Here is a 15,598-nt window from a genome sequence, read left to right as displayed (position 1 = left end):
AAATACTCCCTAAGGTCTGGATTAAGGCAGAGAGGTTTTGTAGAGTGGCATTCAGACTGAATCTGGCACACCCAGCCAGTCTTGGGCAGCAGGACAAGTTCTCTGTCCCCTACCCTTAGTTGCTTCTTAAAGGTTTGTAATTTATGGTGGTGGACATGAGAGGTGGAAAATAAAGAGCAGAGACACTCCAGGAGATCAAAGAAGTTACATGCCTGTGGGATTGCCTTGTAAGTGGGGCAAAGGACAAGATTTTGTTCATGGGCAATGGATATATAGTCCCTCTGGATGCTTTTGTCTGAATCGATCTTGGTACACCTCTCACTGCTCCACTGGCACCATCGTAGGATTGAGTGACTCATGTAAGGTGTCTTATTCCATGTTTCTCAAGTTGCTTCTCTATGGTGTCAGTGACGGAGCTAGCATCAAATGCCTCAAGGTGGTGGGAAAATTCAAGGAATCTCTCTCTCAGTAAACCCTGTGGACTAACGACTATCACACGCACTATGCAAGTTGCTCCGAATGATGATCCCTTGCTTCATCCACCATTATCGAGAAGAGATAATCCTTGAAGTTTTAACACCAGAGGTGCTTTGAATCTTTCCATGAGAGTAAGGTTATATATGATGCTGCAAAGGCTCAAACTTCTCGAGAGGCTGCATACGCTCCATACAATTCCCTTTATTGTCACTGTCTGGGGCCTCATTGTGACCTAAAAAAGGCAACGCCCTGCTCTTTCAAAGGAAGGCTGTCACTTCTATACGTCTGAGATACTGCGTACAATCCACAGTCTCACTGATGTTTGCAGCTTGTAGCTTGTAGCTGCTCTGTGATGTCCCTGTGGAGCCGTGTGTCTTTAAAGCTCTTCCAACTCATCACTGAAGCCTTGTGCTTGTTGGATGTTTCATGTTCCCTAAAAGAATCTAATTCTTTCTTCCAACTTGTGGTGGTGAGTGTGTCCATTTGATCTCTCGCTTGTTTTGGTTATGCCACATGAAGCAAAATGCTGCATTGGCAGTTAGACAGTATTCCAGTCACTCAAAAGTATCAGATCAACTTGGTAGGAAATGATCTTTTTTTGTTGGCCAAACATGCTTCATGGAAAAGCAGAGATGTTTTACTTGCCTTAGCCCTGTATCTGCAGTCCCCAGACCCACTAGTTCAGTTGGGTTTCCTGTTGCCTCTTGGGACATTCGCTGCCCTCTGTTCTGGTCTCCATCATCTTTGCTGTCTATGGTTTCTCCTTTCCTTCTCCTGTTCTCTCTTCCTCTTCTATCCTGTCTGGCCCATTTGTAATAATTGTATCAGTAGACACAAAAAATAATGGTCAAATCTCCAGCTCCTGTTAAATGTGTCTCCATTAAAACGAGCCAGCAACCATTATCATTATTACTATTTAACAGAAGATCCGCAACACATAATACAAATGGCTGAGGACGGTAATTTTCCCTCTGCAGCTTATTTTCATGCTGATCACCAAAGAAATCAGTCTTAAAAAAGCCCACGCATGGACTTCTTTCTGTTTTTGACAACAAGACATAGAATAATACAATACTTATCCCTTAAAAGCAACTGAAAAATCTGCACACTGTGAAAGTATAGGAACATATTGGTTAATTAGCAGCACGTTCCAGCCTTTCCTCTGCATTCTTAATATCAGACACCAGACCACACACAGGTGGCAACAATTAATCAGTATTGAACTGAGAAGTCTACAAGATGGATCTAGTGCAAAAAACAGCGACAGGATCAACAAAAATGGAGAAGTATTTCACAATAGAAGCACATCTTGCTGTTGACGTTCATAAAAAAAAACATGTCAGTGAAAAGTCTTGGCACCGGGTGTGAGGGATTTTAAGTTCTAGCAAATGTAGAATACAATGGGCATTGTCATGGAACTGATCAAATACAAGTACTATTGAATCATTCTTATTATCGAGTTTATTTAGTTTATTGTTTCACATGCCATTTTTTTGCTTTTAAGAGTTCTTTTTCACAGAAAACATTTTGACTTGTCACAGTAGGAAAAGCGCAGGTGTAACTAATTACAGTAACTTCAGTTTTATTATTTACACCTGTGCTATTCCTACTTTGACATGTCAAAATGTCTTCTGTGAAAGTGATCTATTAATGTCACTAAAGTCACCTTCAAGGCTTTAATCCTGATTGTTTCATTTAGCAAACTGGAGCAGAGTTATGTCACTCGCTCACACAACTTTCTTCATCTCACAGTTGATGTCTTTGTCCTTGAACAGGGGACTGTTTGTGGTTGTAGGTCATGGTGTTCACAGATTCACACACATTGCTGTGTGTGTGTGTGTGGGTGTGAGTGTGTATGTCAGGTAGAGGAGACAAAGGAGAGAGAGGATGATGAGTGTTATTGCATGGCTGCCAGCATCACGGATTATGAGAATGACAGTGACACTCTTAGACACGCCCCTCTGTAACCAACACACACACACGCACACGCACACACACGCACGCACGAACACACACACACAGAGGCATACAAAAACAAACACACACTTGCACACACAGGAGTGCATTTGTATGCATGGTAGCCATCTCACGACTCATCCTAACTCATCCTAATATCCCCATCTCCTCAGACACGCCTGAGTCTAAATAGGAGTTTATTCTGGACAAACACACACATTTGCACACGCGCACACACATACACAAACAAGTATCCCCGTGAGTAGGTGTATGACTCAGCATCAGCCAGACCAATTACAAGCGCGACTGACAGACTGTGCTTAAAACACGAAGCACGCAAACACACACACATTCACAGCTTAGCTCACACCAGCCCTCTCTAACCCTCTCAGCTGTGTGTTTCTCATGGTGGTGACTCATATCTATTCAGTAGCACATGAAGTATACTATCCTGCACTAACAAGCATATGCTAACCCTAATGGCCTGCTCGTTTCCCCTTACTCATTCTCTCTGTAGGATTCTTTTCCATTAATGCAAAACATTTTGTCAAATAAAATGCTACACAAACTCATCGTGAACATTTGTGGAGTTTTCCTGTCTTTGTCTAGAATTTGTGTATTTTACCACAGTGCGTGACAATACATAGCTTACACAGTTAAAGAGGCATAAGAGGATTTTATGTAGCTTTATGTAGCTTTAGGACTGTGTGACTCCTTGATCCCCCAGCCCTGTGCCCATTTAGGCCCGAAATGTTAACGGTTTAAAGGACACCACAAACCCTTTCAGTAGAGTATATTTTGTGGAGAGAGCTATATTAGCACTTCACAAACGATTGAATTAGTGGTGGTAATGAACTATTCTTTTACTGCTTCACCTTATTGAATTATAGTCATCTGGACATCAAGCCTGTAATCTGCCAAAAGTGCTGTAGGCTGGCGATGGAACTGTTCAGATACCTGTAGCAGCTGAAGTACTAATGACAGGAAAGAAACAGTACAGTACCTTGTCCTGTTCATTATATAACAGATTATATTATAATGACATTTGAGATAACATAGTAACATGACAAATAAAGATTGATCTTCAAATACTGTACTGAGTTTTACTTCCTAGAGTTGTATTGAAATGTGTTTTCATTTTCTATTTTATTTAGGTACCTGTTTTATCATATAAAACATCCTTGGTATAAAAAAAATATTAATAGCCTTTTAGCTAATCAGATATGTAGCATTTGGCAGGAAAGTAATACTGGACCCATTAAATTATTAAAACAATTTTGAATGCCTGGCGTTACAACTATATATAACATATTCAATTATAAAATATGCACAATATTAAAGAGTTTAAAATTACAAAAAAAGTGGAAGCCATCTTTTAAATTTCAAACATATGTCCTACCAAAAGTTATCTATGCTTTCAATACATTTTCAGAATAATGATAGCAAATAACAACACAGATGCACAATAGACGTGTGTGTGTATGTATCTGTGTCTGTGTGTGACTGTGTACGTTTGTAACCATGTACAGAAGGTAGGGAGGGTTTCTGGAAGCCCTTAGATTAAGTCTTTGTTTCTTTTTTCCTCTGTCCACCAGCGAGGTGCAGACACACTGCGAGCAGACACAACAGACAGGTGAGTTTGTATTTGTGGTTGGTTGTGGTTAGACCACATGCTTGTGATTGATAGAAGGAGCGGTGAGAGTTGTTTGTGGTTATATTTAATCCTGTCTGTCCCTCTGCAGGTACTCGGGCTCAGGAAGCTCAGGAGGGGCCTCCATGAGGAAGGTAGGAGAGCAGACAGTGTCTCGGTTCTGACTGTCTATTTATTGTTTTTTTTTTATCTATGCACACTGGTTCTGATTTTTAAACAATGCTGTCTTTCCAGTACGTTTTGATTCTGACTCAAACCCCATTTTAATGAAGCAACAGTGGCTTCACACTTACATCATCAATCTCCTAGCAACCACATCCACAGTTACATGGAGATCAATTGTGTCCAAATAACGGCTGAACATACAGCCACACAAGAGTAGGAGAGATACCTGAGATTAAATCCATTCAGGGCTGTGATAATTAAATAAAAGATAACAGTCGGATTAGGTAAATTGGTTTCCATATTTAGGTTACTGTGACACAGGAAGCTGCCGTAGTCATTAGCACTAGCCTCTCCTTCAAAGCACTGTGAGTTGTAGCATACAATGAGTCAGCGTAGATGACTATAAACAGACATTTATTCATCTTTGTCACCTAGATAAATAGCCAGCAGACTTATTCAGCTGTGTCAATGTTAACACCTATAGCCACCAGGCCTACTCACACTAGCTTCTATTGGCTACATTAGCTAGTGCACAGTTCAGTAGTGTTTGCAACAACATGCTAGCTTGCTGACATAATCTAAACACAAAATACATTTTAAATGAATAATAATTAAATAATTTTAAAACAATGCTATGTAACTTTTAGAAGAAGAGAGAATATTTTTCTTTCACAAATGAAAAGTTGAATTCATAAGCAATAAATGGCACCATTGTTCAACTGTGGTTTTGCTGCTACAACCATAGTTGGTCTAATATGACCAGTAGCTTGTGTTGCCTAATGTTAGCTAATGTTAACTCACTTAAGATAGCCATTGCTGTGTAACAGACATTAGCTACTGAGTTACTGACTTCATCACTCTTTTGTTTTGCTACATTAATACACAGCATTAAATGTGTCACAGTCACTTGTGGTTGTAGCCACTGTTCAGCAAAAGTCATGCTGGCTAAATTTTGACCACTGTGGGTGGATTTCATTATCAGTGCGCTTTAATTTGAGAAAAATTCAAATTTCTGACCTAAATATCGACAATCCGACTCAACATTTTCAGCTATGCTGTGGCAGGCAGCTTTTTGATCTCCGTCACAGGTTGTAGGTCACTTCCCGGCTGTAGCAGTTTTAGTATTGTGATCCCTCTGTGCTTGTAATCCTCTCTGTTGTTTGCCTGATAAAATGAAAATAAGATAAAAAAAAAAAAAAGAGAGAGTGAACTGGCTGTTCCTCTTTATGTGGGAAATTTATCAACAACAACAACAAAGAAACTTTCACCTGAACATTACTTTCTCCTTATTTTTACTTGTGTGTTGTCTATTTCAGGATTTTTTTAGCTAACATCTTTTTTCTTTCTTCCCTAGTCTTTCCATTACACCTCTCTAAGAACGAAAACCAAAAAGAGAAGTAAAGGTAGGCACTCTAGTATTGCAGTAGTATTTACCCTATGTTAGCATATGTGGCCCAATAGAGACTCAAATGTTTTACCAAGAAAATATGACTATGCAAATGTCTGAACTCAGACAGATTTTAGGTGCTGCGAATTTTCACTGTGGTGCGTCATTGCGAGAGAATAGCTTGACATATCAAAAGGAGAGCTGAGACAGGCTTGATGATATAACACAATGCTTATGTGTGTCAAAAGCCCAGATTTACAGTACATGATGAAAACAGTAATGCCCACACTATAATAATAACTCTGCGCTTACAAAATAGATAATTTACATTTACAGAGTTTCTTGCTAATGCCTGCCATCTCTGTTTTTTCCTTCATTTTACTTGCACTGATTGACTGTTTCCTATTTTTGGATACTCCTAACTTATCACTGTCACTGGTGTAATACTCTGGGTATTCATCAGAGTTGCAGATGTACTGAAAATCCTTTAGTTTGGAGGGATTCAACAGTTCACATTGCTGATTTTACAGGAATAAAATCCTACTGTGAGCTGCTGCAGACTTAGAGAGAGTACAGACATTTGGATTCAGTCTGTTAGATTGGAACCACTAAATACATGACCACACTTATACTTCTCTACTAGTATTTTTCTCAATTTAGTTCCAAATGCTATGAAAATCACTTTCATTATCAACATTTTCTTCCTCCTCAGGTTCCCTCACTAGTGCCAGTCGAAGGAGAATCTCCTGTAAGGACCTGGGCCACGGTGACTGTGAAGGCTGGCTGTGGAAGAAGAAGGACGCCAAAGGCTACTTCACTCAGAAATGGAGGAAATACTGGTTTATCCTCAAAGAGTCCTGCCTCTACTGGTACACAAACCAAAATGTAAGGCATCACATTCAAATATTGTTAAATGCTATCCTTATTATCAGAGTCAAACTCATCATTTTCATTATTCTAACTTTGCACTATGCTTTGAATGCTTGTTTAAATTTCCATTTAAACCACTTTCTTAACAAAGTTACTGTAACACTAACATTACAGCTTAAACAAAAGACAGATTTTACACATAAAAAGTACAACTCAGAATATAAAAACAGTCGAAGGAGACTGTAATGTCTCATTTTAAAAATCCACACATTATAACAATGTCCCCAGTTAGATTCTAGCTGAGGATTTTTACAAACAACCAAAAACATGAAAACACACAAGACATTATTTGAAGGAATTAAGTATAAATGTTACAGATAATTAGTGTAACATTTAGGAATTCATTTTCCATCCTATTCACACAGTGGTGTTTTTTGATGGTCACTATTTCCAAAGAATTTTTATAATGAATCATTTGTAAATAAAAAACGTTGAAGGTTTAGGGATTAAAGAATATAAATGTTAGGTCCTTTTTTACTTGCATATATGGGGAATCCATTCAGTTGCTTTTCATCACTCAGAATCAGTTTTTTGTCATTTTGCCATTGCAACTAACAATTATTTTCAGTGTTGATTAATCCACAAATTGTTTTCTTGATTAATCAGTTAATCATTCTGTCTATACTCCAGAAAAAAGTAGGAAAGCGGCTAATTCTCACATTTGTGAAGTTGCACCCTTTAAATGTTTTGCATTTTTTTCTTGAATATTGACTTAAAAAGAATAATCGGTTATCAACATAGTTACAGATTAGTATTCTGTCAATCAACTAATCAATTAATCAACTAACTTTTGCAGCTCTAAGTCATACTTTTAGATCCGTTCAACACATTCAGCGCATTTTGACCTCATTCTGACTCACTGTGAGACTCGAGGATGTTGTTTAGATGTTTGGATCAATGGATTGAATGGAATAATTGTAATATTATGAAGAAAAAGACAACTGATCCAGACCTGATCGTTAACTGTAAATATGTTTTGTTTATACATCTCAGTTTTTTCATGTTAAGTGGTGAAAGGAGTTTATCCCGCCAATGTAAACAACATATGTTGTTTTCATATGCTTGACTAGAGTACTACTATCCCAAATGTAATGGATATTTCAGTATGCATGACATTTTGTTCTGTGTTGATGATGTACCTCCACTCTCCATCTGTCTCTGCCTGTAGGACGAGAAGGCTGAGGGCTTCATCAGCCTCCCTGAGTTCAGAATAGACCGAGCCATAGAGTGCAGACGGAAATTGTGAGTGTCCCTCACATGTCGCCAAAATTACTAATCAAGCACATTTGCGCTCGCCCACACAACACGAACGCACACAAACCCACCGCGCATAAACAAAAACACTAATCAGTCTTCTTCTCCCTGTCTGACTGCAGTGCCTTCAAAGCCTGTCATCCCAAAATCAAGAGCTTCTTCTTCGCCACAGATTGTCTTGAAGAAATGAACAGGTGAGCGATTGTGTGTCTGTGTGACTCTCTGAGTGTGTGTTTGTCGGAGACTGGAGATGTCACGTGTTCTTACATGAATACTTTAACTGAGTAAACCAAGTTTGCACAAGGCAACGGCTCGCTCAACACAACACTGTGCATGAATAAGACATGAACCGGGCCCTGTGTTGTTAAATGTAGAGCTGTGTATGTGTGTGTAAATGTGTGTTAGTGTCACGTGTGTGCTTGTGTGAGAGGGAGAACATAGTGTTATTTGATGAGCTCTAATTATCCTCACCTCTCCTCAGTGACATGGGGAGATAATTGGGGGAGAGTAATTAACCAGCTATATTTGACTTCCATACTGTGTTTGGAGTTGTATGTGTGACACCACTGTTGCACACATGTTCGCATGCATTTGCATGTAAGTATGAATAGGTAGTTATTGGCATAGGAACCAGAAAATTTGTCTTATACATGAGCTTCATAAAGCATTCAGACCCTTCACTTTTTGCACACTTTATTGTGTACATTTAATTTTAAATTGATAAAATTGGCAATTTGGCCGATCAGTCTACACTAATCAAAACATTGACCCTTTACTGTGGTACTCCAAACTGTGGTCACGTGCATCCTGTTAATTATCCTTGAGATGTTATCTGGAACTAGCTTGGAGCCTGTGGCACCTCTGTCAAACTGAATTGATTGGACACAGTTTAGAAAGAGCACACACCAAGGTCCCACAAGTCACACTGCATGTCAGGACAAAAATCAAGCCATGAAGTCAAAGGAGCTCCCTGTAGACCACAATAGAATTGTGGTGAGGCATGGATCAGGGCAAGGGTATAAAACCGTTTCTAAAGCTTTGAGTGTTCCCAGGAGCGCAGTGGCCTCAATAATTGTGAGATGGAAGAAGTTCAGAACCAACAGGATTCTTCCTACAATGGCCAAACCGAGCAACAGAGCAAAAAGGGTATGGTCATTGAGGTGACCAAGAACCCAGTGGTCACTCTAACAGAGTTTCAGAAGTCCTCTGCAGAGATGGGTGAACCTGCTGGGAGGACGACCATGTCAGCAGCTCTCCATCAATCAGGCCTTTATGGTAGAGCGGCTGGACAGAGGCCACTTTGAGTAAAAGGCACATGACATCTCACTTGGAGTTTGCCAAACAGTATTTAAAGGAGATAATATGATTCTCTGCTCTGATGAGAAAAAATAACTGAACCCTTTGAGTACTCCAGACACTGTCCACAGTCAAACATGGTGGTGGCAGCATCACGCTATGGGAGGCTTCTCAGCAGCAGCAACAGGGAGACTGGTCAGAACAGAGGGAAGGATGAATGCAGCTAAATACAGAGAGGTCCTTGACGAAAACCTGCCCCAGAGTGCACACGACCTGAGACTGGGGTCGTGTGCACTTAAAGTTAAATTTACATCACAAGGGGTCTGAATACTTTCTGAGGCCACTGTATAACCAGAAGTCACACTGAAGGTTTATTTCAAGGAAAGGACTAAACTAACATTCATAACTGACAAGGATAAAGCAGGTGTCATTCTATATTTTTCCTTATTGTCAACAAATTCTATGCAAAGAGTAAAACCTTTCACTAGTGCTACACATCCTTCTATAGATGTAATCTTTTTACGAAACAGTCAATAATTTCCTACAAAAAGTGGGCACTGTGGTTTTTAGAAAACATTACTGAAACAAGACAAAATAATGCATCTGGTGGGGACTATTTTCAGCTGTCGAATAATACAAATTGTTGAATAATTATAGCAGCAGGATGTTGTATTTGGGATTAACTCAACGTAAACTGCAGTGCCCGTGTTCAACAATATGGACAGTTTATGTGTTTTTAAGTTTTTGCACAACAACAACATCAGGACTGGCCACATTTATCCTACTTGTTATTAGGACCAGTTGATTGTCAGTTTGGGTCTTTACATGGGATTTGTTGACAATTAGAAATCAGTTCTGTTGTTCGTGCCACAGACTGGGCCTCTATTCTTGGTAGCGACCTTATTATTAGGTGTCTGCAGAGGACAAGTCAGGACGGGAAGAAGACAAGTGTGAATGCAGAGAAAGAACACCATCTGAGACTCAGTGTTGAGAGACAATGGGACAGAGGAGTGTCACTTCTCTCTTTTTGCATTCATCTCTCTAATTATCTTGATTCTTTTCTCTCCTCGTCAGGGGGATGGAGTCAGCTAGACAGATATCAACTGTTAAGAGACAGCACTTAAATTATTTAGAATGAAAGTCTTTATTCATCACCTACCATTTACCCACTATAACCCATCCTCTCCTCTCCTCTCCTCCTTTCTGCTACTTTTCTAATACATCCCCTGATGCTTTCCTTTCTCCTAACTTTTCATCCCTCCCCTTTCCTTTCTCCTTTCCTTGTTTCCTATAGGTGGATGAACCGACTGGGGTTAGCTGCTATTGGCTACACACCAGATGACAAGGTGCCACGCCCTGATGAAGGTAAGATGAATTGGCTTGGTTTGAAATTATTTCTTCTAATTTTTCGCCAATGAATCTCTTACATTTGTGTGTGTGTGTGTCTCTGTTCTTATCTCAATATCAGACTACTGGAGTGAGAGTGATCAAGACGAGGTCGACGGCTCGATGACACTCAAACAGGAGGGACCCTCATCCCTCTGTGATACTTATCACCGCACACCATCAGTAAGTATACACACACACACACACACAAACACACACACACACACGCACACACACACAAACACACAAACTCACCCACACTCAACATTTTCTTTGCAGTGTTTCATTCTGATGGAATATTTTATTCCTAAAAGCCCCACAGTTTTCAGAGCTGCATAGACCAGAGCTCTAAGCATTAATAAAACATCAGAGTGTGAGACTATCTGGTTCGGTAAGCAGCCAAGACCATCACTTCTCTGTGTTCTGTTGCCAGAACTAAGACACAATCTGACCTCTAGGGGGTGACAATTGACAATGCACATTACATCTTGAAAATAAATATGAAAACATACCCTTATTCAGATGAAACTCAGACATTTATATTAAGGCGCAGTGGCATTGCTACCATGTTTTCCCACTGAGCATTTCAACAGTCATATCAATCCTTCCTGCAGTAACTCATCTGCCATCTCATTGCTTCTTTTTTCTCATCTATTGGTCTCTTTCTGTCCTTTATACTTTCCTGTCCTTTCTTCTTCTCTCCTCTCTCTGTCCTTGCACACCTCCTCCTCCTCCTCCTTGTTTTGCGGGTCACATTCTCCTTGTATCTCTGTATCTGTGCTCACACTTCACACCTTTCTGTCAACTTTTATCTGTCCCTCGTCAACCCTCCCCATACTAACCAACCCTGTCCACCTCACCTACCCCTGGGCCCTTCAGTCAAACCTCCTCCACAGTTATGACCAGTTGCCCCGCTCAGTCAGCTCCATGAGCCTCATGCGTTCCACTCCGTCCCCACTCCCTCCACCACTGAGTGCCTCCACCTCCCCAATCCCTCCACAGATGGTCTCTTCCACCTCCCCTCTCCCTCCCCAGGTCAATTCTTCTAGCCCCTTCCCGGAGCCCAAGCACGGCCGACACTTCTCCAGCGAGTCCACACACTCCCACTCCTCAGCTGAGGACCAGCGTGGAGACGGTATGGGCATGGGCACGGGCACAGGCAGCACCAGTACACACTCATCCGGCTGCCGCTCTTCCCATCGTGAGCGTCGTTCCTGGCAGGACCTCATTGAGACCCCTCTGACCAGCGCGGGGCTGCACTTCCTCCAGACGGCGCCGGGGGAGAATGATTACGGAGGCCTAATGGGGACCATGGCCGGAGACATGGGGCTCTACGGAGGCCTGGGCAGACAGGGCATGTCCCCGGAGAGACGCAGGCAGGCCACTCTGCCCGTACGGAGACATCACGCCGCAGAGAGGGACAGGGAGCGGGACGGGCCCTTTCCTCTGGAGCGGGGGCCACACACACACAGTCACACACACCGACGCTCCCACAAGCAGCGGAGCCAGAGTCTGCCCAGGAACAGGGACCCAATGCCAGGAAAGCTGCTACACACCTCAGCTCATATGGAGGAGAGGAGCGAGGATGAAGAGGCAGAGGGGCAGGCTGGAGATATGTTCGAGGGTGAGGAGGGTAAGAGAATTACACACAGTCTGAATTATACAGTACAAAGAGAGCAGCAGGAATATCTACAGGAAGAACAGACTATTAAGTAACAAATGACTCAAGAACATTATACTATTCATTATAATACATACAGTATGTACTGCATATTCATTATGTTGTAATTAGTAACAATACCACACTGTCAAAATACTTCAGTATAAGTAAAAGACCTGCACTGAAAATGTTCCATAATAAAGTACCTAAGTATTATTAGCAAAAATACCTTCAGCATCAAAAGTAAAAGTTGCCATAATGCAATTTGGCTCCTCTGCGTGTTTTAGTATTAAATATTACATTAGCAGATTATTATTACTGATGCAACAACATGTAAGTAGCATTTTATTGTTGTAGTTGCTTGAGGTGAAGCAGATTTTTATTTTTTAATATACTTTGTGGTTTAGGTTGAAGTTAGGTAGTTTAATGGAAGAGCATATTATTTTGTACATAAAATCTCTTGTGGCTCTTGGAGACCCCAGGCCCTCTGCAGCAGCTCAAAAAATATACTGTATAATATTGTTGAACTGATATGTTGACATGTTTCGGAAGTCAGCTTCGGTTTGTGGTCTCAGAGACCCCAGCTGTAAAACAACGTTTAATATAACAGATGTTCATCTGTTCTTTTACGTAGCACTGCTCTAATGAATCTATTAGGATTTCTAATAGCTACGTGAACATGAAAAGTACGATACACTGTACATTTTTTGGGGGAAAAAATAGAATAGAGGATATTTGTTCATACATAGACCATGTAGATTTGAAATATCTCTTCAGCTGGTGTAACAATGATGCTTTACGGTCATTTCTGTATTTTAATACCTTCATATATATCACTTCACAAAGGGATTAGAATTATGACCTCACTTCATGTCTACATATTGGGTTTTAATAAAGTCAGACAAAAAGCAAAGGAGTATGTAATGGGGAAAGAAGAATTTAATTTTGCATTCATTATTATTATTGTTTTACACAAAACAGCTGTGCAGTCTTTGGGGCCACAAACAATGAGGAAGTGATGTCAGTCTAAACAAAACACAGGTTTAATCTTCAAAGTAACAAGTAACTAAAGCTGCAATATTTGTGGCTGGAGTGAAGTAGAATCATAAAGTGGCATAATCTGGAAACACTACTACTACTAAAGTACAAGTAAATGGGGTGGTGGTGGTGGTTTTTGGGAGGGGAGGAGGGGGTGTCAAGGACTCACATGGGTCCTCACTGACTCTCAAGGTGTTAAAGACCCCACAAGAAGTTAAATGCCTGGAATTCCCCACTAGTCTGTTAGAAGTGAAGAAGCCTTCTGGATGAGAGGTGAAATGTCTTCAAGAACCTCATGCAAGTCTTGTCAAGCCTTCATATAGCACTGGGGATCCTCACAGGCCTAACTAAATGTATTTGTTTTGGTGGCAGTGTGTGTGTGTGTGTGGTGGGGCGGTGTCTCTGATATTTACTTTTTTCTAATCTATACCCTCTAACCTCTTCAGGCCTCCAAAATTGATTCAAATGAAAGAGTCTGAGGAGGGAAACTCAATCTTTGATATATATGCAGTATACGGTACATGTATATACACACATCAGTAGCCTGACAGGCTCTATGAAGACAGGTCTGGTTAACCATCCATCCTGCTTAGAGTGATAAACATCTCAAAGCAATTACAAAATCAAGAAGGCACATCTGACAGAGTGGAAGCACAAAGGCAGTACATCACAAATATCAACAACACATCAATAACTAAGCTAGAAGAAGGAGAACATTAAAATGTTGCACAACAGCATCTTTAAAATGCATTTACATCCCACAAAAGTGACATCAGGAAATCTCCACACAGACGTATTGTATTAGTAGGGATCAAAGTGGTTCAAAAAAGCAAAGAAAGATCATTTGTGAATGCAACAAGTTTTGCTAAATCCCTCATATGTGCCACTTAAACACTATTCTGTTTGGATGAGTGGTTCTTGCATGAGGCCTGATGTCAGAAGAAATAAAAATTAAAGTACATTTTTTTAAAGGTTTTAATTTGCTACATGAAAATGGCACAGTGCCACTGGGGAGGAGCACGAGGCAGTAGGTCATGTTGTTTGGTAGCATTTCTGCTCTGTTAGCATTAAACACACCAGTGTACATTATGAATCTGACTCTTACTGGTCGTCTCCTGGCTGTCTCAGACCTGCGGGAGTTGAGAGTTGAGAGCAGAGAGAGGAGGGTGTCAGAAGGAAGGGAGCGGCGGGTGTCAGAGGGCCGTGAGCCAGAGCCATTAGATGGTCTAGAGCAGCTGTACCGGGCCTTGGAGCAAGCTAACGTGACGGCCCTAGGAGACCCCAGACCTTGTAGCAGGCAAGAGCTTCGACGCTGTTTCACCCAGAGAGCCAGGGACCCTCTGCTCAACGACAGGCTACACCGGGTGCGAGCCCTCCGCAGCACCTTGAAGGTAGCACAAAGAGGGGATTCTGTCACAAACACAGCAAAGATTTGGGGATTTAAAGAAGATTTAGATGTGCGAGGACACAATGTGGTAATCTCTTGGTGTCTCTTTGCTCCCCCAGGCCAAAGAGTCAGAGCTGGCAGTAATCTGTGCCCTCCTGGAGGACCCTGGCCTGTGCTCCCAGACCTTCAGAGAGTGGAAGCAGTGGCACAGCGAGCTCTACTCAGACATCTGCCAGCTCAGCCCCGGCACCAACGGCCAGGACGACCTGTCCCCGCTGGCTGCACCTCTCATGACCCACACACACTCCTTCATTGAGACACACGTGTGAGACAGAGAAGAGAAGCAGAGACTGAACTGATATGCACACTCACTTACACACACACACACACACACACACATGCACACACGCACAGACACACACACACACACACACACGGAGCTTTACATTAGCTAAACCCTCTCCCCCTGATCACGACTCTGAGCACGCACTCACACAAACACACATACAGGAACACACATTGTAAGATGTGTAAATATCATAGAGGGAACAGTCTGAGACCTGCGTGTATGAACTTTTGATAATCCTGAGGACCCCACAGGGTGCCTATTGCATGCCTGAACAGAAAGCATTAATCTTCCTTTGTCTATGGAACTCAGCATAAACTCCACACGCTTGTCGAGCAAAATGGAAAAAAAGGAGACTTTTTAACACGTTCGTTCCTTTGTATTGGTTTTGCTATTTTTTTCCGGTTGATTTAAGGGGGCAGGGGGAGCTATGTAGCAGCAATACAGAGGAGAATCCTTTTCACCACAGCACTGTACTTTTGTACTGATGAACTTTGCACCCAGAGCCACCAGTTCTCCCCCTTTCTCTCTCTCTCTCTCTCTCTCTATCTATCTCTCTATCTCTTTTTTTCTCTCACTGCATATCTCACTGATTTACAGGGACCTAACTGTTGCTCCAGGCTGATCTGACGGGACAGTGTGGGGAAAGTAAGGGCAGCGACTTT

The 15,598-nt window shown here is 41.5% G+C and overlaps 1 protein-coding gene across 1 annotated transcript in view; it reads left to right on the top strand.

Moving 5' to 3' along the window:
- Window positions 1-14,916, top strand: part of LOC111226770 (connector enhancer of kinase suppressor of ras 2-like) — a 62,486-nt gene extending 47,570 nt beyond the window's left edge. The window contains exons 14-24 of the mRNA XM_022752081.1: window positions 4,029-4,066; window positions 4,176-4,218; window positions 5,604-5,652; window positions 6,349-6,521; window positions 7,735-7,808; window positions 7,943-8,014; window positions 10,411-10,481; window positions 10,585-10,685; window positions 11,538-12,135; window positions 14,329-14,591; window positions 14,707-14,916. Of these exons, the coding sequence (XP_022607802.1) occupies window positions 4,029-4,066; window positions 4,176-4,218; window positions 5,604-5,652; window positions 6,349-6,521; window positions 7,735-7,808; window positions 7,943-8,014; window positions 10,411-10,481; window positions 10,585-10,685; window positions 11,538-12,135; window positions 14,329-14,591; window positions 14,707-14,916 (1,692 nt within the window). The remainder of the gene's footprint in view (window positions 1-4,028; window positions 4,067-4,175; window positions 4,219-5,603; window positions 5,653-6,348; window positions 6,522-7,734; window positions 7,809-7,942; window positions 8,015-10,410; window positions 10,482-10,584; window positions 10,686-11,537; window positions 12,136-14,328; window positions 14,592-14,706) is intronic.
- The last annotated feature ends 682 nt before the right edge of the window (window positions 14,917-15,598 follow it).

This window comes from Seriola dumerili, unplaced genomic scaffold (assembly GCF_002260705.1).
Source record: "Seriola dumerili isolate Sdu_G_001 unplaced genomic scaffold, Sdu_1.0 BDQW01000161.1, whole genome shotgun sequence".
Lineage (NCBI taxonomy): Eukaryota > Metazoa > Chordata > Actinopteri > Carangiformes > Carangidae > Seriola > Seriola dumerili.
The sequence above is the reverse complement of the archived record's forward strand: the minus strand, read 5'-3'. Positions and strand labels throughout refer to the sequence as shown.